Genomic DNA, 24,648 nt, shown 5'->3' with positions numbered 1-24,648 from the left:
ACCAGATTTATTTCAAGAAATTAAAAGAAATGGCCGTGTGTGCTGGCTCATGCCCATGATCCTAGCACTTTGGGAGGCTAAGACAAGAGGATCACTTGAGGCCAGGAATTTGAGACCAGCCTGGGCAAAAAAGCAAGACCCTATCTCTACAAAACATAAAAAAAGTAGCTGAGCATGGTGGCATGTGCCTGAAGTCTAGCTACTTTGGAGGCTGAGGCAGGAGGATCACTTTTTTTTTTTTTTTTTTTGAAACGGAGTCTCGCTCTGTCACCCAGGTTGGGGTGCAGTCGTGCGATCTCGGCTCACTGCAGGCTCCGCCTCTCCGGTTCACACCATTCTCCTGCCTCAGCCTCCCGAGTAACTGGGACTACAGGTTCCCGCCACCATGCCCGGCTAATTTTTTTGTATTTTTAGTAGAGACAGTGTTTCACTGTGTTAGCCAGGATGGTCTGGATCTCCTGACCTCGTGATCTGCCCGCCAGAGCCTCCCAAAGTGCTGGGATTACAGGCTTGAGCCACCGTACCCAGCCTCGGGAGGATCACTTAAGTCCAGGGTTTGAAGTTGCATTGAGCTGTGATCTCACAACAGCACTCCAGCCTGGGCAATAGTGTGAGACAAGAAACTGTAATTAAAAAAAAAAAAAGAAAAAAAAAAGCCAGGCGCACTGGCTCACGCCTGTAATCCCAGCACTGTGAGAGGCTGAGGCGAGCGAATCACCACGTCAGGAGATCAAGACCATCCTGGCTAACACAGTGAAACCGTGTCTCTACTAAAAACACAAAAAATTAGCCTGGCATGGTGGCACACGCCTGTAGTCTCAGCTCTCAGAAGGCTGAGGCAGGAGAATTGCTTGAACCCAGCAGGGAGAGGTTGCAGTGAGCCGAGATCGCGCCACTGCACTCCAACCTAGGCAACAGAGCGAAACTCCATCTCAAAAAAAAAAGGAAGACATAGATATCTGGGCTGTCAGTTCAGTGAGTCATTTTATTTGTGTTTGAACAAATAAAAAGCAACAAATAAATATGGCTAACTCTTGGTTTTAATTTAGTTGTTGGATGTAGGTGATAGGTATAACAGATACTGATTTTACTTTCCTATCATTTTCTCTGAATAATTTTTCATGAGACACTTACGTTTTAAATGAAGATTTCTGAAGTACATCTTTAAAAGATGAAAGTAAACATAAATTGTAATGTTCTGTGTTATGTGAATGTTAATAGGTGACATTTTTTATTTAAACATTTTTATGCTGTGTAATTAGTGCATAAAAATGAAATAAGAATTAAATGATCTCAGTCTCCTGTTTAAGGAAGTTTATTACTGTTCTGTAGCTAAGATTTCTAATACACTTGACCTTTTTATTATTTCAGTTTCAGTAACATAATATCAGATATGAAAGTTGCCAGATCTGCTACAGCTAGAGTTCGTTCAAGACCAGAGCTTCAGATTCAGTTTGATGAAGGCTATGACAATTATCCTGGCCAGGAGGAGACCGATGATCATAAAAAAAGGTATCAGGCTTTGTAATCTGCTGGTTTTGTTTGTGTAGTTTGTTTTTACCTTAACTAGATTTACCTTATTGTGTGTGTGTATTATTGCTGTTGGATATCTGAACATTTTGAATGCATTTACAGCTGTGTTCTTACTCTCTGTATACCACTTCCTAGAGAGGGAACCATGTGCTGGATTTAGCCAGTCCTGTAGTTTTCCATACCTGAAATCAAAATGGGCCATGCTTTACATCTACCCACGATGAATAGGGGTCCTTTGATTTAGAGTAAGCGGACCTGACTGAATTCTGAGCAAATAAGTATTTTGTGAGAAACATTATTTTTCATTTTAAATGTAAGTGTCTAATACTGTGTATTCATATAGCCTTTATATCTCAATACATGCTTATCTGTTGGTATACCTTAGAGAAATAACCCACCATCAATGAGAAGAAGGAAAGGCAGGAGGAAAAAGGTTTATATAATACTTTAAAATGGTAGATTATTTGTGGCCATTTGAATTTACTGATTTGAAGTTCTTAAAGATGCTGAGCCATGCCTTACCTAGTTATTTTAGAATCTAAAGTTGTTCTGTATTTGCATAACGTTTCTGTTCTTTTTCTTCTTTAAACCCTGAAAGTGATAGATGGGAAGGAGGAACCAGATATTTGGCATGGTCTGACAAAAATTAACTTGTCTTTGTAGCAGGATATGCTCACAACTGGAGTGTTTTCAATGCATTGTATATTCTGTGGATTTGTTTTAAGTAAAATCAGAAACTTGAGTTAACTCCTTCTGGGTGTTAAATTACTGATTTATACAGGAAAGTTGGAAAAGGTGGTCAGCAGTTAACACCGGAAGTTCAAGAGGTTATGGTGACTTTGGAAGATTATTTGAATTACTAATTTAAAGTGATTTAGTGTCTGTTACATATTATTGAATAAAGGAGAAGGTGTACTTGGAGTTTTACTTAAGAATATTTAACTGAATCAGTTAATTCTTGAGAATATTTAACTGAATCATTCATCTTGGACAGTGTTCTGTGCAACTACATTAGGATGGTATATTATAATTTGATTTTTAATGTTAGATTTGATATTTAATATTTAAAAAATTAGAAGCAAGTAGGAAAGGGTTTTCTGTGCCTTCAATGTGTTAAAAAGCCAGCTAGAGGTGAGTAAGGGGAAGCAATGGTGAGACGCCAAGTTGTTCACCCTGCTATGACTGGGGCAGGATCTGGGATATCAACCACAGACAACTCAGGCCTGGACTGATTTTTTCTGTTGGAGATTGACAGTTCACACTGGCCTGCCTCAGAATGTTGGCACTGCCGCTGACTAATTCTGTGACTGGGGCACCTTTTATAGCCTCCATCAGCCTGTTTCCCCAGCTATAAAATGCTGAAAGTGAAACCTAGCTTAAATGGCTTTCTTAAGGAATAGAAAAGAAACACGTGTAAACTATCTGGTACATAGTAGGTGCTCAGCAAATGTCCATTCCCTCTCTTTGTAGTACGTTCCTCTTTTGAAATTCAATACTTTATCAAGGCATTGGCCCTCTGCTGTGACTTGCTTTAATCCACCATCCTCTTTATCTGACGCGTTGAGGGAGAAGAATGCAAGGCACTGAAGAGAGTTAGGGAGCATAAAAGCCTTTGTTTACAAATAACTTGGAACCTGCTAGAGGGAAGATTATATGATTTGAGATCACGTTATTTAATGTTCATATGGTATTTGCATTTTTTCCAGTTATTTCTATTTAGTAGAGAGAAGTAATTTAGTTTATTAAAAAAAAAATTATTTTTAAAACTAACCCTCCAGTTTATTATTTTTTATTTTTCTTCGAGACGGAGTCTCGCTCTTATCGCCCAGCCTTGAGTGTAGTGGCACAATCTCGGCTCACTGCCACCTCTGACTCCTGGGTTCAAGGGATTCTCCTGCCTTAGCCTCTCAAATAGCAGAGATTACAGGCACCTGCCATCACACCTGGCTAATTTTTTTTTGTATTTTTAGTAGAGACGGGGTTTCACCATGTTGGCCAGGCTGGTCTCAAACTCCTGACCTCAGGTAATCTACCTGCCTTGGCCTCCCAAAGTGCTGAGATTACAGGCGTGAGCCACCTCGCCTGGCCAGCCATCCAGTTTATAAACTGGATTTTAATCTGCCAGTAAATGTATTCAAGTAAATATGTGAATTGGTGCATAAAGCAGTTGATTATCAAGTGTGTAAGAAAATGTTACCTATTAACTCTCTGATATTAATTTCAATAGTTAATTTAAAATAGTCATGTAAAGAAAGTTAATAATTATTTTAAAATACAGAATGATTGCCTTATGAGAGGGAATGTTATGATTTACCAATGCAATCTTTTATAATTATAATTTTAATTAAACATTGCAGTGTTTTCTGCCCTTAAAGACAAACGTTGACTTTAACAGCTTCTATTTTGGCATAGTTATAGTTTTTCACAAAGTGGAGTTTTTAAAACCTTAATATAAAAACGAAAAAATAAAAATTACGGCAAATTAAGCTAATCTTTTCAATTAGGTATTTTGGAAATTAAATTGCTGTAACTGATTTGTTGTATTATGAAGCAAAACTTCAAGTGCGCATTTCTGTTTTTTGTTTATCGGTCCTAAAAATGTGGCAATTTAGCTAATATTTTTGATGTGGGTCAGTGGAATTATTTTTAATTTCTACATAGAATATTTCACTTAAGATATTTTCTCATAATTTTTGTTGACAGTTTAAAATATATTCATTAAAATGTTGTTTTCTTTTTTTGGACTTAGGAAAAATATATTCAGAGGGAAAAGACTTAATATTTTTGACATGATGGCAGTTACTAAAGAAGCACCTGAAACAGGTTTGTTAAGAATAACACTCTTTCTCAGGTGGAGAAACATTCCATCATTCCAAGATGTCCTTAGTGTCCTAATGGTGTAATAGTTGGATATTTTAGTATTCCATTCTGTCATTGGCCTGGATCCTGCTTACGAATGTGGCGGTTGTTACAAGGAAAACTTGGGACTGTAATGTCCCCCTAAACTGGGAAGGCATCAAGAGACCAAAGAATAATTTGAGCAAGTCCAGCTTGACGAATAGATGAGTTTACTAGGACTTACATTACATACTGGACATTCCTGAGCAGCTCTCGAGTCACCCTGCCTCCCATCTCTAAGCAGCCTTTCAGCTAATGTTCTGTTTGCCTACTCTATGTGCGCGATGACAGTGTTACCTGATACGTTCCCAGGTATGCCCTGGGATGTTTGGGTTCTCAGGGACACCTGCTCCTCAGCTAGGCACCATGGCCTTGGCTCCCTGCCCAGCCTTCAGGACCAAGCAACACACATACGCTCTTAAGTAACCTGGTGGGGGACACATCACACTACAGTTGTCAACATTGCTAGTGTTGGTCAGGCTTCCCCCTAGAAATGTTGCATTCTGTGAGACAGCGGGAGGTAAGTACTACCAATTACCGAATCCAGAGGTCCAGATTAGCTACTAATTTGGGTTAGAACAATAATAATCAACTACCATTTACAGTGTATCTCTATGCTATTACATAAAGATATACTGGTTCCTGCCCTTAGGCAGCTTAGAAGAGGAGATAGCATTTACAAAATAACTTTACTGAAGTGACTTAGTGATTGTTCAGGAGATGGGAAGAACATTCAAGGAATATATTTAACAGACTTGTAGTGTTTTCTTTGGGTAAGAAATTTGCCATTTTAAGTCTAAAAGAGAAGTAAGAGTGTCCTCTTGCTTGACATTAAATTTAGTTTGCTAGTAAAATAAATGAAGAAACAATACAAATGGTCTCTAGCGTGTAAGTGATGAGCATTTCTAAAGAAAAGAAGTTAGTTTTTTGGATATTGGTAGAAATAATGTTGTATATGGACTTGGGAGGCTGAGACAGCAGGATGGCTTGCGACTAGGAGTTCAAGACCAGCCTGGGCAACATAGCCCCTTTCTCTAAAAAACAGAAAAAAATTATCCAGGCATGGTGGTGCATGCTTGTAATCCTAGCGACTTGGGAAGTTGAAGTGGCAGGATCACTGGAGCCCAGAATTTGAGGCTGCTGTGAGCTCTGATTGTGCTATAACACTCCATCCTAAGAATCAAAGTGAGACTCCATCTCGAAGGGGAAAAAAAAAAAAAAAGAATGTTGTATATGATAGATAAGTTCCTAGGCGGGCCTCCAAAGGCTCATTTAATCTTTCTACAGTTACTTATACGAACTTTTGATTTTCCCTCTATTTAATAGACTATCAGGGGCTATATCTCATTCATGTAGCACCTACTCATGTGGCTTACAGATCATAGGAACTAGGTGTCTTAAATCTTAAATTCTTTTTTGAACAAACTGTACTATAAAATATATATCTATAGAGGAAAGAAGTTAATTCAGTGTTTGTTCATTTGAACTGAAGGTGAAGCTAAAAGAACAGCCCCCTTCTTACATTACAAAAACTGCATTCTCTTGTGTATGATGAAAAGGAAGTGCAAAATGCGTAGGGACAAAGAATCGCCTCTACCCTGCTCAAATGGTTAAGCGTGCATCAGAAAGGAATTTGTTGGCCGGGCGCGGTGGCTCACGCCTGTAATCCCAGCACTTTCGGAGGCCAAGGTGGGTGGATCACCTGAGGTCAGGAGTTTGAGACCAGCCTGGCCAATATGGTGAAACCCCGTCTCTACTAAAAATACAAAAATTAGCCGGGCATGGTGGTGGGTGCCTGGAATCCCAGCTAATTGGAAGGTCGAGGCAGGAGAATCACTTGCACCCAGGAGGCGGAGGTTGCAGTGAGCCAAGATTGTATCATTACACTCCAGCCTAAGTGACGAGCAAAACTGTCTCAAAACAAAAAAAGAAAGAAAGAAATTGGTTGTCAGGGCAGCTGCTGTTGTCCAGCTAAAAGAGGCACTTGAAGATTCTTGAGATTCTTGAAGGAACCAGCTTACTTTTTAAAATTAAAAAATCTTATTTCTAAAACTGAAGTAAGTTGGCAAGGAAGCATTGAAGTTTTATATATTTTATAAAACAGTATCAAATTATTATACTCTAGTGAGGAAAATAGCACACAACGTTAATAATTTACTCTAATGAAGATACTGTTTGAATATGCTATACTAGCATGAGTCTAAAGAATGGTTTTTGTTCCCAATTAAATACAAGAATAGCAAAATGTGGAAACGTAAATTTAGCAATTGTTCACTGTTGTTTTCCCACCACCTGAAATAATGCTGGAAATACAGTTGGCATTCAGTAATTTTTTTATTGACTGATTGAATGAGTCATTCTGTTCCATGATTCCCATGTCTTGTTCCCCACTAAGTTCTTACCACTGCTACAAAGGATATACTCATAGGCCATACTGGTTATCCTAGAGTCGACAGGCAGTATAGCTTAACAGAAAGAGTGTTGGTGTTGTGTAGAACTGGATTCAAATTCAGATTCTGCCGCACTAACTTTTCCCCACCTATAAAATGAGGGCTACTACATACATCTCAAAGATTAAATGAGGTAATCTGAGAAAAGTGTCAGGCACAGTGCCTGGAACATAGTACATATTTAACAAATGCTTACAAATATTAGCAAGTGTAAAAATATAGTGATGATCCTAATGATGATGGAAAAGACATAGGTGGGTCAGTGACCACCAAGTAAAAGATAACTGAGACAATTAAGTTATTTTACTGGTGTGATTGCTCTGTAAATGTGGCTAGTTAAGACTGACAACTGGTTGTTTCCCAGTATCAGATGATCTAGGCCAAAATACTTAATATCTAGCAGTCAGTGTGTGGCTAGACACATTTCTGCACATAAAGGCTCATAGAAATAGATTCAGAAAAAGCAAAATAGATAAAATAAGGCTTACCCAGGTAGAAAAGTAATTGAGTTATTTGTTGATTTGCTTTAGTGGGCTTGGCAAAAGTGGGTAAAGAGGTAAGCTGGAGGATAGATCATATGCAATCTATGCCTCTAACCCGGAAATTGTGTTCCTAGGAATTTGTTCTAAGGAAATATTACAGATATGTGCAAAAGTGTAACTACAAGGATATTTGTCACTATAGTATTTAAAAGAGAAAATATATAAATGACCAAAATATTCAATAGTAAGGGATTAATTGTGATACATATATATGTAAAATATATATATATATATAAAATGGGATACTGATGCAAGCATTCAGTGAAAAAAGTAGATTACCAAACTATACGATCCTCATTTATTTTAAAAAGTGATATCACACAGAAAAAAATAAGAAAGATAAAAGATGTTGGTAAAATAACTAAAGAATAAAAATATAGGGGAAAAGGTAGCCAAGGGATAGATATTGATATTCATTTTCTTTTTACAACTTTATTAAGGTATAATTTGTGTGCAACAAATTGCATATATTTGAAGTATATAATTTGACTAATTTTGACAAATATATACACCCATGAAACTACCAGTTATAATTTTAAACATTCTCATGACCCTCCAAAGTTTCCTTTGTCCTTTTGCAATACACACAAACACACACACCCCACACACAGTATGTAGGCAACGATTGATCTGCCTTCTGTTACAATAGATTAGTTTGCATCTTTTAGAACTGTACATAACTGAAATCACATAGTATATACTCCTTTGCATCTGGCTTCTTTGACTCAGCATAATGATTTGAGATTCATCCATATGCTGTTACATGTACTAGTAATGCATTTTTATTACTGAGTAGTATACAATTGTATGGCTGTATCATATTTTTGTACCTATTCACCTGTTAGTGGACATTTGGGTTGTTTCCCAAATTACAACCCACATTTGGCTATTACAAAGAAAGCTGCCATTAACTTTTGTGTACAAGTCTTTGTGTGGACATGTATTATCTCTTGGGTGAATATATCCAGGGATGAAACGACTATGTTGAATAATAGATATATTTTAACTTTTTAAGAAGCTCTCAAACTGTTTTCCAAGGTGGTTGTACCATTTTATGTTCCCAGCCACAGTAACTGGTGGGAATATGGCTCATTTTCAAAAGATGATCTGAAGTTTCAAAAGTAAATAAGTTATTGAAACATGTAATTTGATAGTGTTAATTAGCCAACATGATAATACGTTACTCATAGGGTTGGTTGTGAGGATTACATGCACTAATGCATAAAATGCATTTAAGCACAGAGGAAGTACTCAGTATTCATTAGCAGTTTTATTGTTATTCTGTTAATTTAACTTCTTTGGTTGTTAACAGTAGTACATTTGTGGCTAATTTTGATAGACTAAAAATAAAGATAAACAGGCTAGACTTTAAAAATGAAAGTCACATATTCTACAAAAAACATTCACATTCATAAAAATACCCTTGAACAAAATACAAATTTATTTTTTTCTTTCCAGTAGAGGGGGGCAGTGATTGCCTGGCATTGTTGCGAAACAAAAGTTAAGCTTGCCATTATTGTAGTTAAAATTTTTAATATAATTTTTGCAGTTATCTCTCAGTAACTTTTTATTATATACTATTTAATTATGAATGTCAGGGTCTGAAAAATACATGATCAATTCAGGATTGGTTGTAACTTTTAAAAAAAGATACTTACATTGACTTGTTCTTATCTAAAATGTCTTTATTATGTAGACACATCACCTTCACTTTGGGATGTGGAGTTTGCTAAGCAGTTAGCCACAGTAAATGAACAACCCCTTCAGAATGGATTTGAAGAGCTGATTCAGTGGACAAAAGAGGGGAAACTATGGGAGTTCCCAATTAACAATGAAGCAGGTAAGTGTTAATTTCAGGGGGTTATAAAATGTATTGATTGAGATTATTTCTGCCAGATATTTACTTTTAGAGTATAGATACTTACATGAATTTCAAAACCTTTTGTGGATATCTTCATGGTGTCCTAAAATAAATCTGACGAGGTTTTTTAAAAAAGATGTTAGAATTTCACTTATTTTTAGATATTCGATAAGGAAAAATGAAGAAGTAAAACTATATGGCAAAAATCCATCATGAATTTCTATGACGTAAAAGGACTGAGAACTGCAAATGATATCAGTTTTCTAATCACTAAACAGGATATTACTTGGTGAATCTTCAATAAATTAAATAAGGTGTAAGATTATACTTAAATTTTGGAGAACATCACAACTCTTAAAAGTCTCACGCTGGTGTCCTTTAGTCATAAAACCATTGCATTAATGAGGTGCAAGGAACTTGTATGAGCCACTGAAAGCAAAAACGGTACGCTTTGGAAATCTTTGTCTGCATAATATAGGTGCTTTGAACTGGTAACAGAATATCATCTACTTTACTGGGTATTTTTTGGAGATGTTACCTCTTCCTAAATCAAAAGAAAAACAGTATTACTATGCTATTTATTTTTTATGATACCCATGTTGTCATCAGCTAAACATTTTAATTGAATTTATAGATGTATTTTGAATTAGAAAAGATTTATGGCTGGGCGCAGCTCACGCCTGTTATCCCAGCACTTTGGGAGGCTGAGGTGGGCGGATCGCCTGAGTTCAGGAGTGTGAGACCAACCTGACCAACATAGTGAAACGCTGTCTCTACTAAAAATACAAAATTAGCCAGGCATAATGGTGCATGCCTGTAATCCCAGCTCCTTAGGAGGTTGAGGCAGGAGAATCGCTTGAACCCGGAAGGCAGAGGTTGCAGTGAGCCGAGATCACGCTATTGCACTCCAGCCTGGGCAACAAGAGTGAAACTCCATTTCAAAAAACAAACAAAAAAAAGAAAAGATTCATTTACTTTTAGGGTAAGATTAGCTAGAAGTTAGAAAAGCCTAAATAAGTCTTAGGAAAATGTAGTCTGTATTTTAACCTTCATAATGTTATGGTATCATTGTAATATCTTAATTTTTGATAATCTTTTATTTGTTGGATTAATAGGTGGAATGGAAGCTTAAGTATCAGAAATATTTAGTCTTACATGTAAATAATATAATTAACATAAAGCGTTACTTTTTATAGGAAAACTTCAGAGACTTAGAGATTCTTTTAGCAAATTCTTAATATTTTGTATATTCGTATTGTTTTTGTTTTTGTTTTTTGAGACAGAGTCTCGCTCTGTCACCCAGGCTGGAGTGCAGTGGCGCTATCTTGGCTCACTGCAACCTCCACCTCCTGGGTTCAAGCAATTCTCATGCCTCAGCCTCCCGAGCTAATTTTTGTATTTTTAGTAGAGACGGGGTTTTGCGGTGTTGGCCAGGCTGGTCTCAAACTCCAGACCTCAGGTGATCGCCTGCCTTGGCCTCCCAAAGTGCTGGGATTACAGGCGTGAGCCACCGCACCCAGCCTGTATATTCATATTGTACCTGCAATAATATAGCATATTGCGTTTCATGTATTACATAAACTGTATATTGCTTGAAGTATGATTTCTGTGTTCTGGAAGGTATCAGGGTAACGTAAAAAGACCAACGCCTTTTTAGTTGTGCAAACCTGAGTAACAGCCCTGTCCATTTTAGCCATTTGCCTTTGGGGAAATTATTTAAGCTCCTGGGTCTCAGTATCCTCTCTGTAAAATAATATCTGATATTAAGGAAAGATTTGGTTTACTCTTAAAACATGTTTGGATTTCATTATTTGAAGAAACTTGGGTGTTCCAAGTCCTCATGGTTAAAAACCTGATTTAAAAACCCAGTATTAGGCCGGGCACAGTGACTCATGCCTGTAATCTTAGCTACTTGGGAGGCTGAGGCAGGAGAATCACTTGAACCCAGGAGGTAGAGGTTGCAGTGAGCCAAGATCGTGCCATAGCACTCCAGTCTGGGTGACAGAGCGAAACTCTGTCTCAAAAAAAAAAAAAAAAAAAAGAAAGAAAGAAAAAAAAACAATATTGAGGTATAATAATGTGACTTTATTCAGGAGAGTCAGTGAAGCATAGTGGTTTCAGAAGTTGCAGATCCTGAGTAAGTTACAGACTTGATCTCTCCAAGCCTTACTTCCTTCATCTCTAAAATATTGGGAATAATAATAGGACTCATTATACAAGATTGTTGTGAGAATTAAGTGAGGTTAAACAAGTAAAGCATCATCACCATCATCATCCCTGTTTCTACAGAAACAACATTGTGAAGGGTTTTGCTTCTGTAACTGTTTTCCATTGTATAATATAACATTTTATTTTTCAAAATTTTACTTTATACTGGAACATTTTAAATCTTAAAATATTAGCAAGGATAGTATGTATTATCTGGGAACCACCAAATAGGGTGTTAGGAAAGCACAAACTCATGGTATGTTGTCATCAACAGTGAAACACTTAAGTGCATCAAAATCTTGTGTGATCAAACTCCAACGGAATTTATCTTAAATTTGACCTGGTTTCTGAGAAAATTTAATTTCTAAAAAAGGAGAGAAACATGTTTTTTTGGTCAGGTTGGGGAGATAAATGTGACAGCTATCCACATGACACTGCATATTATTGATATTTCAGAGTTGGAAAAGGAGATGATCAGTAACACATTTTCAGCTCCTTAAGGCAATTGTTACCTGAAGTAAAAACAGGAAAGGACTATGGAAACTCTTACTTTGATCGCTACCCTGGGTACACACTTAGAAACTTGTACTTTGAGAAACTGGCATTGTAACCTGAAGCCTCAACAATTCAATAACTTTCTTTTGTATTTCGTATACTTAAATGTTGAAATGAATGAAATACCTTTCTTTCCCTACTAATAATTAGCTTTATGAAGATTTATTTGGATTCTTTTGGGGAAAGATGTTTTGTTTTGTTTTTAGTAGTATTGGAACATAATATTGAAAATGACAAAGTGACATATCATGTGTTTACAATTTAGTTCGCAGTATGGTGTTTTTCCGTTATATAAAAAATTAAGGTTTGTTGTTTTGCCACTTAATGCATATAAATTACTTTTCCAATTGAGAATAGCTTTTTTTCTGTTTCTGTTTCAAGAACTTGTTAGTCCCTTCCCTTGTGCTTTGCCTGCATGGAGATTTACAAGCGCTATTAGGTGGAATTGTTCTTACTTAGACTTGGCACTGGTTTTATACGTTGGATTGTTAATGATACGTTTTTATTTTAGCCTCTACTTTGATTTTAACTAAATTTAATCACATTTATGCCTACCCAGTAACAGAGTGTTTCTAAGGCTGGTTTTTATGGGGGTGGGGGATTTGTTGTGGGGGAGGGTTGGCTTCTTTAATACAACATAAAAGCATGATCCGTAAAAGAAGAAAGTGGTAAGTTGAACTATATTAAAAATAAGACGTTTGCACTGTGAAAGACACTGTTAAAATATAAAAAGACAAGCCACAGTGTAGGAGAAAATATTTGCAAAACACATATCTGTGATAAAAGACAGGTATACAAAATACATATTAAAAATTCTTGGCTGGGCGTGGTGGCTCACACCTGTAATCCCAGAACTTTGGGAGGCTGAGGCAGGTGTATCATCTGAGGTCACGAGTTGAAGACCAGCCTGGCCAACATGGTGAAACCCCATCTCTACTAAAAATACAAAATTAGCTGGGCGTGGTGGCGCATGCCTGTAATCCCAGCTACTTGGGAGGCTGAGGCAGGAGAATCGCTTGAAGCCGGGAGGCGGAGGTTGTGGTGAGCCGAGATTACACCATTGTACTCCAGCCTGGGCAACAAGAGTGAAACTCTATCTCAATAAATAAGATAAAGTAAAATAAAATAAAATAAAATGCAAAATATGGCTGGGCGCAGTGGCTCATGCCTATAATCCCAGCACTTTAGGAGGCCGAGGTGGGTGGATCAGTTGAGGTTAGGAGTTTGAGATCAGACTGGTCAACATGGTGAAACCCCAACTCCTCTAAAAATACAAAAACTAGCCAGGCTTGGTGGTGCACGCCTGTAATTCCAGCTACTCAGGAGGCTGAGGCATGAGAATCTCTTGAACTCAGAACAGGGAGGTTGCAGTGAGCTGAGATCTCACCACTGCACTGCAGTCTAGGTGACAGAGCAAGACTCCATCTCAAAAACAAATAAATAAAAATAAAATGAGCTGGGTGCAGTGGCTCAGGCCTGTAATCCCAGTACTTTGGGAGGCCGAGGTGGGCGGATCACCTCAGGTAAGGAGTTTGAGACCAGTCTGGCCAACATGGCCAAACCCCGCCTCTACTAAAAATGCAAAAATTAGCCAGGCGTGATGGTAGGGCCTGTAATCCCAGCTATTCAGGAGGCTGAGGCACGTGAATTGCTTGAACCTGGAGTGTATAATGTCTTTGCTATTGTGAATAGTGCTGCAGTGAACATACATTACTTGAACCTGGGAGGCAGAGATTGCGCCACTGCACTCCAGCCTGGGCTACAGAGCGCAACTCTATCTCAAAAATAAATAAATAAATAATAAAAAGAAAATGGCAAAATATCTGTTCAGATACCTTACCAAAGAACATATAAGGATGGCATATGAAAACATCATATGTTGTTAGGGAATTGGAAATTATTTTTTTCAAATAGCTAAATGTTTACTTTTTAATTTATGTCTCCTTTTTAAAACTCTCATTTATTTGTGTCTCTAATTTGTGTTTTCTTCCTATTTTTTTATTTCCAACTTTAATTTTAGGTTCAGGGGTACATGTGCAAGTTTGTTACATGGGTAAATGGAGTGTCAGGGGGTTTGGTGTACAGATAATTTTGTCACCCAGGTAATCAGCGTAATACCTGATAGGTGGTTTCCCAATCTTCATTCTCCTCCCACCCTCCACCCTCAAATAGGCCCCAGCGTCTGTCATTTCCTTCTTTGGGTCTATATGTACTCAAGTGTTTAGCTTCCACTTATAAGTGAGGACATGCAGTATTTGGTTTTCTGTTTCTGCATTAATTCACTTAGGATAATGGCCCCCAGCTCCATCCATGTTGCAGCAAAGGCCATGACCTCATGATTTTTATAGCTGCATAGTATCCCATGGTGTGTATATACCCCATTTTCTTTATCCAGTCCACCATTCATGTGCATCTAGGTTGATTCCGTGTCTTTGCTATTGTGAATAGTGCTGCAATGAACATACATATGCATGTATCTTTATGATAGAATAATGTATATTCCTTTGGGCATATACCCAGTAATTGGATTGCTAAGTCGAATGGTAGTTCTGTTTTAAGTTATTTGAGAAATCTCCAGACTGCTTTCCACAGTGGCTAAACTAATTTACATTTCCACCAACAGTTTATAAGCATTCCCTTTCCTCTGCAACCTTAGGAGCATCTGTTGTTTTCAGCATTTTAATAGTAGCTATTCAGACTGGTGTGAGATGGTATCTCATTGTGATTTTGATTTGGATTGCCCGGATGGTCCATGATAATGAGCATTTTTCGTATGTTTGCTGGCCATGTGTATGTCTTCTTTTGAGAAGTGTCTGTTCATGTCCTTTGCCCATCTTTTAATAGGGTTGATTGTTTTTTGCTTCTTCAGTTGTTGAGTTCCTTATAGATTCTGGATATTAGATCTTTGTTGGATACATAGTTTGCAGATATTTTCTGTCATTTTGTAGGTTTTCTGTTTATTGAAATTTTTTTTGCTGTGCAGAAGCTCTTTAATTAGGTCCCACTTCTCAATTTTTGTTTGTGTTACAGTTGCTTTTTTTTTTTTTTTTTTTTTGAGACAGAGTTTTTGCTCTTGTTGCCCAGGCTGGAGTGCATTGGCGTGATCTCAGCTCACTGCAACCTCTACTTCTTGGGTTCAAGTGATTCTCCTGCCTCAGCCTTCCAGTTAGTTGGAATTACAGGCGCCTGCCACCACGCCCAGCTAATTCTTTTTGTATTTTTAGAAGAGGCAGGGTTTCACCATGTTGGCCAGGCTGGTCTTGAACTCCTAACCTCAGGTGATCTGCCCGCCTCAGCTTCCCAAAGTGCTGTGATTACAGGGGTGAGTCAGTGTGCCTTGCCTACAGTTGCTTTTTGACTTTGTCATGAAGTCCTTGCCTGGGCTGTTGTCTAGAATGGTATTTCCTAGATCTTCTTGTAGGGTTTTTATAGTTTTAGATTTCACATTTAAGCCTTTAATCCATCTTGAGTTGATTTTTGTATATGGTCAAAGGTGGGGGTCCAGTTTCAGTCTTCTGCATGTGGCTAGTCTAAGGCTAGTTTTTGATATGCTTTCCTAGAGTAATTCTCAATTTAGAGGCTTCAGTGGGCAAAGAAGGTCAGGATGAATGTTAATCACACTTTTGTTTCTATTCTTTAGTTGGTTTAAACTTTTTCACTTCTTATGTGTCCTCTAGGGTATCTGAAATATGTGCTGTAATATGATCCAACAAGAACAGTGAGAAAAGTTCAAATTACCATAAAACCCTAAAGAAGGACTCTGTTATTTGGGCAAGTATAGTGTGGAGAAAATTAGAAGCGTAAAGATTATTAGGTATGTGCTAACTGACAGGTAGTAGGATCTGTTTGTTGTTTTTGATGAGATTATGGCCTGTGAACAGGAGCCTTAAAGTACTGACAGGAAAATAAATAATAGTTTTGATAATACATAGAAGTGGAAACAACAATTCAAAGTGAAAATGACTGAGTTTGGTTCAGTGCTCTACTATGGCCTTCTCAAAAATAATTGGTCATTGCTTTTAACTGGATTTCACCGTTTATTTGTTGTACCATATTTTAAAAACGTAGTCAATATTTAAAGCAGAATTAGACACAATTAACCTGTCACCTTATTTGATTGTGCATCATATAGGATTTCCTTCTTATGTTTAATGTTTCACTGTCTCTTATGTTTTCTTTACTGTATTGTGCTTCTTTGGTTTATTAAAAATATTTTAAATTACATAAATAATAATGAAAGTTTATTTGCAAAAAAGTCAAATCGCGTGAAAGAATACTGTACTTTACCCCTCAGTTCTCTTCTTTTTTTCCTGAAATAACCATTGTCAATAGTTTGATATATGTGCTCGCACTCAACATTAAATGGCAGTTATAGATTTATCTGCTGTTTTATTTGACTTGTATGGGAGCATACCATACATATATTGACCTGCAGTGTGTGTGTGTGTGTATGTGTGTGTGTGTGTGTATATTTTGTTACTTAGCAATATGTCTTGAAAGCATTTCCTTGTCAGTACATAGAGATAGACCTTATTCATTTTATAGTTCTATATGTCCCATTGTTATGAACGCAGACTATAATTTCTTTTACCATTTTCCTTTTGAATGATGGAGCTATATAGTAGATCCTTTTACACATGTTCTTGTGTACATGTTTGAGTACAGTTCAGAATAGGTATATTTTCAATGGCAAAAATACTTACAAAGTCTCTTCTGAAATGATAGCCAGTCAACCAACTATGTAAAAATTCTGTTTCTCCACAGCCTAACTAATACTGGATATTGTTAACCTTTCAAACGTTCTGGGTAAAAAATGATATCAGTGGTGTTTTTATTTGCATTTCCCTGATTGATAACCAGATTATAAATCTTTTCGTATGTTTATTGGCTATTTGTACTTCCTCTGTGATTTACGTTTTTACATCCTTTGACTGTTTCTGTTGGGCTCTTTGTTAATAGTGTTTGTAGGAACTCAATGTATTATGGACTTTCATTCTTAAACTCTTACATGTGTTGGAAATATGTTTCCCAGTTTGTCTCTTTGCCTTCTTTTAAAATAATTTGACTTTAAAAATCATAGTAAGCATTTAGTTTAATATGTTTAATATAAAAGGTAATAATATAAAGCACAAGGCTTATAAAGCAGTTCTTTTTATCACCTATTAGGCCTGTTCTCAGAGCCAACAGTTCTTAATCTTTTAGCTGTGTTTTATTTTTTATATTTCTAAATTATATGCTTACCTCTATTTTAGATGTCATCTAGTATATATATCTTCTCCTCATCTTTCCAATGTAGATATATTACAATTTTTTGTAATACCTGAATTCATTGTTTACACTAATATAACTATGGACAATTGTGTGGGGTGTTGTTTTGTTATTTGGGGTTTTTTGAGACAGGGTCTCACTCCGTCACCCAGGCTGGAGTGCAGTGGCAGGATCATGGCTCATTGCAACCTTGAATTCCTGGGCTCAAGTGATCCTCCCATCTCAGCCTTTCTAGTAAGGAGAGGACCACAGGCACACCACCATGCCTGGCTAATTTTTTTTTCTAAAGACGAGGTCTCACTATGTTGCCCAGGCTGGCCTCAAACTCCTGGGCTGAAGTGATCCTCCTGCCTTGGCCTCCCAAAGTGCTGGGATTACAGGTGTGAGCCACTGTTCCCAGCCTGGAAAATTGTTTAATGGTAAGACAAAAAATTACTATATTTTCTTTCCTGTTCCCCTGTTCCCACCCAAAGTTAACAATTGCTTTATTTTTCTTCCTATTTGCTTTGATTTTCCTTGAGTCTCTAGCTACGTTTTTCTACATTTCATACAGCCTCTCAAATTCACATGCACAAAAATATTGGATTTCCTGTTAATTTTGTTTTTTGTCCATGGATACCTGGAGCTGTCTGTCTGTAGTTGTCTTCTATACCTAGGTCTCTGACACAACTGTCTTCCTATCATTTTGCCCTCCTCCTGGGACTTCTGTCTCTTCTATGGTGGATACCCTTTCTTTTTGGACCACATATTTTCTTCTCTATCTCATTTTGTTGAAGCACATGCTTTGAGACCCTTGATATATAAAATATCTTTCCTCTGTCTTGGTACTTTTTTAATGGTTTACTTGAGGATAAAAATCAAGATTGGAAATAGTTTTATTTCACAATAAGCCTTTGCTCTATTGTCTTTCTTGCTCTGTCACCCAGGCTGTAGTGCAGTGGCGTGATCTTAGCTCACTGCAACCTCCACCTCTCAGGTTCAAGCTATTCTCCTGCCTCAGCCTCCCGAATAGCTGGGATTACAGACATGAGCCACTGCACCTGGCCTTTTTTTTTTTTTTTTTTTTTTTGAGTCAGAGTCTCACTCTGGTTGTCCAGGCTAGAGTGCAGTGGCGCATTCTTGGCTCACTGAAGCCTTGACCTCCCAGGCTCAGGTTATTTCCCACCTTGGCCTCCCGTACAGGTGCCCACCATCATGCCTGGCTAATTTTTTATATTTTTATTAGGGATGGGGTTTTACTATGTTACCCAGGCTGGTCTTGAACTCCTATGCTTAATAAGCAATCCACTTGCCTCATCCTCCCAGAGTGCTGGGCTTACAGCCATGATCCACGTGCCCAGCCACTCTACTGTCTTATGTTGTTGAGAATACTTTTGCTATTTTTTCCATTCTTATCCTAGATTCATTGTATGTGATCTCTTTTATTTATTTATTTTTTGTTAACTTTTAGCATCTTCTCTTCATAATATTCATAAGTTTCAGGAGGGTTATCCTTGGAAAGGGATTTTGTTTGCAATCATTGTTCTAGACATTATTAGATAATTTTAATCCAGTAACTTCATTTTTCAATTCTGGGTAAATTTTCTTGTATTATTTGATAATTTCAGCCTCCCAATATTTTTCTTTTTCTCCTTTTGTTCTATGCTCTGGGGACATTCCTTAACAATTATCTTACAATCTCTCCATTGGATTTTTGTTTCTGATGCCATATTTTTAACTTCCAAATGCTTCATTGGGCTGGGCGCAGTGGCTCACACCTGTGATCCCAGCACTTTGGGATGCCAAGGCAGGTGGATCACCTGAGGTCAGGAGTTTGAGACCAGCCTGGCCAACATGGTGAAACCCCATCTCTACTAAAAATACAAAAATTAGCTGGGCATGGTGGCGAGTACCTGTAATCCCAGCTACTCAGGAGGCTGAGGCAAGAGAATCACTTGAACCCAGGAGGCAGAGGTTGCAGTGAGCTAAGATTGCGCCATTGCACTCCAGCCTGGGCAACAAGAGTGAAACTCCCTCTCAAAAAAAAAAAAAAAAAAAAAAAATGCATTGTTGTTGTTGTTCTTTTTAGTGTTTGATTTTTTTTTTCCCCCGAAGTGTTGAGATTACAGGCATGAGCCACTGTGCCTGGCCCGATTTCATTCTCTTGAAGGCTCTGGGCTGTAAATGTCACACATCACTTCTGTTTAGGTTCTGCTGGTAATAATTTAAACATATGCCCATGCCTAACCCAGAAGGGGCTGGGAAATGTAATGTTGCTGAACAGCCATGTACAGGTTTTTTTTTTTCTTTTAAGAGGTGTAGTGTCACTCTGTCACTCAGGCTGGAGTGCAGCAGTGTGATCACAGCTTACTGCAGCCTCAAACTCCTGGGCTCAAGTGATTGACCCGTCTGCCCCCAGCGTTCCAGGTGCTAGGACTACAGGTGCATGCCACCACACCTGGCTAATTTTTAAATGTTCTGTAGAGATGAGGTCTCACTTTGTTGCTGAGGCTGGTCTTAAACTCCTGGCTTCAAGCTATCCTCCTGCCTCGGCCTCCCAAAGTGCTGAGATTATAGACATGAGCCACCATCCCCTACCCATGCACATGTTTAGTTCTTTTACCAAGATAAAAAGCCAGAATGGATTTGAGAGATAGGTATCAGTTCCTGCCAAGGTGTCTGTCACTTATGCTAGACACTTTCTTAAAATGTCTGCTGTTCTTTGAATGTTTGTTTATACTTGAGAGGAAGGCCATGAAAAGCTGTTTGTTAAATGCGCGTGAATGGATGGGACTAGTTAACTGGTGGCTTCATTTGAGAGGAATTGGGAAGGAACCTCTTCATTTAAGGACTTCTGTAACTCCATATTTATAATTCTTCTCACTGAGTTTCTCCAATGAGAAATCTTCCAACCGCTTGACTTGAGGCTATAGGCCTTGGCTGTAAGATAATTTAGAATGTTTAGAATGTCTTTAGCTAATAGAGATTTAATTTGTACGTAGCTCTGTAGCCTTTTACTATTTATCTAGAACTTATTTTTGTGTATAGTATACGCTTTTTATTGCTCTCTTTTTTTCCTTTGGGTGGGGGAAAAGGATTAGGGGTGAGGGGGGGATGTCTCACCATTCAGCCTACAGACTTTCACTTAATTCTCCTCTTATCAATCCAACAACTTATTTTCTCTTTCCATTTTAATTTCTCCAAAAAGTAAACTGCTCATCTTCTTCAGGAATGGAGGAGGATACACATCTAGAGGTGCATGTGGGAGATGGGACACGGGAGATCTAACTGTTCCCTAAACCCATTTTCAATGAATCCTCCTGTTTTTTGTTCCTTATCCCTACTCATAACTTCAGTGGTACCTGATTCCTCTATTCTTGAAGTCTTTTTGCTTCTTGTCTTCCTCTTTTACAGATAGTTTTGGTATCTTCTCCTCTGCTAAGTCAGTTACTACTCATGTGTGCACTTTTCATCTTCTACAGTTTTACTGTCGTCTCTTGTCTGTTACTGTTTCTTTTTCTTTTCATCTTTGTGCTTTTGTACTTTTTATTCTTTTTATGGCCATTTGGTAGGTGTCACAAGGAGCAGAGATTTAAGCATGGGTTCACTTTGCCATAGTTTAAGTCCTTGCTGCTTATCTTTTGTGTATGTGTGTGTGTGTGTTTTGTTTTTTTGTTTCTGATACAGAGTCTCACTCTGTCGCCCAGGGTGGAGCACAGAGGCGCAATTACAGCTCATCGCAGCCTTGTGCTCTGGGCTTAGGTGATCCTCCCACCTCAGCCTCTTAAGTATGATAGCTGAGGTGGGGCACAGTGGCTCACGCCTGTAATCCCAGCACTTTGGGAGGCCGAGTGGGGCGGATCACGAGGTCAGGAGTTTGAGATCAGCGTGGCCAACATGGTAAAACCCCGTCTCTACTAAAAATACAAAAAGTAGCCAGGCGTGGTGGCGGGTGCCTATAGTCCCAGCTACTCGGGAGGCTGAGGCAGGAGAATCGCTTGAAATCGGAAGGCAGAGGTTGCAGTGAGCAGAGATCGTGCCATTGCACTCCAGCCTGGGCGAAGAAGTGAAACTCTGTCTCAGAAAAAAAAAAAAAAAGTATGATAGCTGGGGTGACAGGCATATGCCAGCATGCCTGGTTAATTTTTTTGTATTTTTGGTAGAGGTGGAGTTTCGTCAGGTTGCCCAGGCTAGTCTGAAACTCCTGGGCTCAAGCAGTCTACCTGCCTTGGTCTCCCAAAGTGCTGGAATTACAGGCATGAGCCACCGTGGCTGACCTTGCTGCTCATCTTTTAGTAAGATAATTTAGAATGTTTAGAATGTCTTTAGCGAATAGAGATTTAATTTGTACATAGCTCTGTAGCCTTTTTCTATTTATCTAGAACTTATTTTTGTATATAGTATACCCTCTTTATTGCTCTCTTTTTTTTTCCTTTGCATTATATGTGCCAGTACCACTTGGCTGTCATTCATTCGTTGATTCATTCAGGAAGGATCTATTCATTCTGCCCTCCTGGAGCATTCTAAGTTAAAAAGACTGTTGATCTACTTTATCTGATATTCATACAGCCAGTCATACTTTGAAAAAAATTAATGTTACCAAGATAACATTAACCATCCTTTTTACTTTCAATCTACCTGTGTAGTGTTTAAGGTGAATTTCTTATGAACAGCATATAGTTGGTTTATGTTTTTATATCCACTGTGCCAGTCTCTGTCTTTTAATTTGTATACTTAGATTATTTACATTTAAAGTATTATTTTCTGTTCATTTTCTCTATTTCTCTTTCCTCTGTCTTTTCTTTTTTCTTTTTCTTTCTTTCTTTTTTTTTTTTTTTTTGGACAGAGTCTCACTTTATTGCCCAGGCTGGAGTGCAGTGGCGCAATCTCAGCTCACTGCAACCTCCGCCTCCCGGGTTCAAGCAGTTCTCCTGCCTCAGCCTCCCGAGTAGCTGGGACTACAGGCGCACGCCACCATGCCCAGCTAATTTTTGTATTTTTAGTAGAGACGGGGTTTCACCATGTTGGCCAGGCTGGTCTCCAACTCCTGACCTTGTGACCTGCCCCCACCCCCCCACCCCCACCCCCAGCCTCCCACAGTGTTGGGATTATAGGCATGAGCCACCACACCCGGCCTCCTCTGTCTTTTCTTGGCTTTTTTTTTTTTTGAGACAGGGTCTCACTCTGTTGCCCAGGCTAGAGTGCAGTGGTATGATCATAGCTCACTACAGCCTCAACCTCCCAGGCTCAGGTGATCCTCACACCTCAGCCTTTCAAGTAGCTGGGACTACAGGCATGTGCCACCACACCTGGCTAATTTTTTGCATTTTTTTAGAGACAAGGTTTTACCATGTTTCCCAGTCTGGTCTTGAACTCCTGGGCTCAAGCAATCCCCCTGCCTCAGCCTCCCAAAGTGCCGGGATTATAGGTGTGAGCCACGGTGCCTGGCCTCTTAGCTTCTTGTGAGTTGCCTGAACATTTTTCACAATTCCATCTTGTTTTATTTATGTATTTTAAAATATAATTTTTATAGTGTTCTTGATGGTTGCCATTATTTATGAAAATATTCCTTAGTGGCCGGACGCAGTGGCTCACACCTGTAATCCCAGCACTTTGGAAGGCCGAGGCAGGTGGATCACCTGAGGTCAGGAGTTCAAGCCGGCCTGACATGGTGAAACCCCATCTCTACTAAAAATACAAAAATCAGCTGGGTGTGATGGCGGGCGCCTGTAATCACAGCTACTGGGGAGGCTGAGGCAGGAGAATCACTTGAACCTGGGAGGTGGAGGTTGCAGGGAGCTGAGATTGTGCCATTGCACTCCAGCCTGGGCGACAAGAGTGAAACTCCATCTCAAAAGAAAAAAATAATCATTAGCAATAATTGCTATCCTTTTTATTTATTTATTTATTTATTTATTGAGACAGAGTGCCACTCTGTTGTTCAGGCTGGAGTGTAGTGGCTCGATCTTGGCTCCCTACAACCTTTGCCTCTTGCATTCAAACAATTCTTATACCTCAGCCTCCCAAGTAGCTGGGATTACAGGTACATGCCATCATGCCTGGCTAATTTTTTTGGTATTTTTAGTGGAAACAGGGTTTCACCATGTTGGCCAGGCTTGTCTTGAACTCCAGACCTTGAGTGAGCTGCCTGCCTCAGCCTCCCAAAGTGCTGGGATTATAGGCGTGAGCCACCACGCCTGGTCTTGCCACCACATTTTTAACATTTACAGCATGCTAGGCATTGTAAATGAACTTTATATATAGTTTGTGTCTGTTTGATCTTTACAAAAATGCCAGCAAGGTGCTATTTTAGTTCTCATTATTATGCCTGAGGAATCTGCTGCTCAGAGAAGTTAATTAATTGGTCCAAAGTCACTGTTGTTAAATTGGTGGGCAAAGTTAGGTCTAACTCTGGGCCAGGCACGGTGGCTCACGCCTGTAATCCCAACACTTTGGGAGGCTGAGGCAGACAGATAACTTGAGGTCAGGAGTTCGAGACCAGCTTGGCCAACATGGCGAAAACCTGTCTCTACTAAAAATAAAGAAATTAGCTGGGCATGGTGGTACATGCCTGTAGTCCCAGCTACTCGGGAGGCTGAGGCAGCAGAATCACATGAAACCCGGAAGGCAGAGGTTGCAGTGAGCTGAGATTGTGCCATTCCACTTCAACCTGAGCAACAGAGCAAGACTCCATTTCAAAAAAAAAAAAAAAAAAAAAAATACAACCTAGGTCTAACTCCAAAGTTCATGCCTTAAAATGTAATGTTATATTACCTCATTAATATTATTTTTATGATGTATGTTTTGTATTTAAAAATATAATGTAATGTATTTTGTCTCATTTCTTAGGTTTTGATGATGATGGTTCAGAATTTCATGAACATATATTTCTGGAGAAACACCTGGAGAGCTTTCCAAAACAAGGACCAATTCGCCACTTCATGGAGCTGGTGACTTGTGGCCTTTCCAAAAACCCATATCTTAGTGTTAAACAGAAGGTTGAGCACATAGAGTGGTTTAGAAATTATTTTAATGAAAAAAAGGATATTCTAAAAGAAAGTAACATACAGTTCAATTAAGACCATGGAAATTTTTATTTCAAACAATTAGAGATGGATATTACAACTAAATAAAATAATTTTACTAGAGTTTGTATATGTTGTGTTGATTATTACATTTGATTTGGCTGGTATAAATGTTACATTGTTTTAAAAAATATGATGGTAACTGAAACATATTCTTGCATGGAGAAAAATCATCAGTATTCGTAGGTTCAAAAGAATATCTGGGAATTAGTAATACATTTAAGACAACAACTCCTAACCTTTTTCTTTTCACTCAGTGACCATACTTC

The 24,648-nt window shown here is 38.4% G+C and overlaps 1 protein-coding gene across 1 annotated transcript in view; it reads left to right on the top strand.

The window, feature by feature from the left end:
- The window catches only part of MRPS31 (mitochondrial ribosomal protein S31), a 37,184-nt gene extending 12,742 nt beyond the window's left edge, over positions 1-24,442 (top strand). The window contains exons 4-7 of the mRNA XM_024231096.3: positions 1,372-1,512; positions 4,283-4,356; positions 9,120-9,263; positions 24,144-24,442. Of these exons, the coding sequence (XP_024086864.2) occupies positions 1,372-1,512; positions 4,283-4,356; positions 9,120-9,263; positions 24,144-24,373 (589 nt within the window). The 3' untranslated portion in view covers positions 24,374-24,442. The remainder of the gene's footprint in view (positions 1-1,371; positions 1,513-4,282; positions 4,357-9,119; positions 9,264-24,143) is intronic.
- The last annotated feature ends 206 nt before the right edge of the window (positions 24,443-24,648 follow it).

This window comes from Pongo abelii, chromosome 14 (genome assembly GCF_028885655.2).
Source record: "Pongo abelii isolate AG06213 chromosome 14, NHGRI_mPonAbe1-v2.0_pri, whole genome shotgun sequence".
Classification (NCBI taxonomy): Eukaryota; Metazoa; Chordata; class Mammalia; order Primates; family Hominidae; genus Pongo; species Pongo abelii.
Note: the sequence above shows the minus strand (reverse complement) of the source record. Positions and strands in the feature narration are given on the sequence as shown.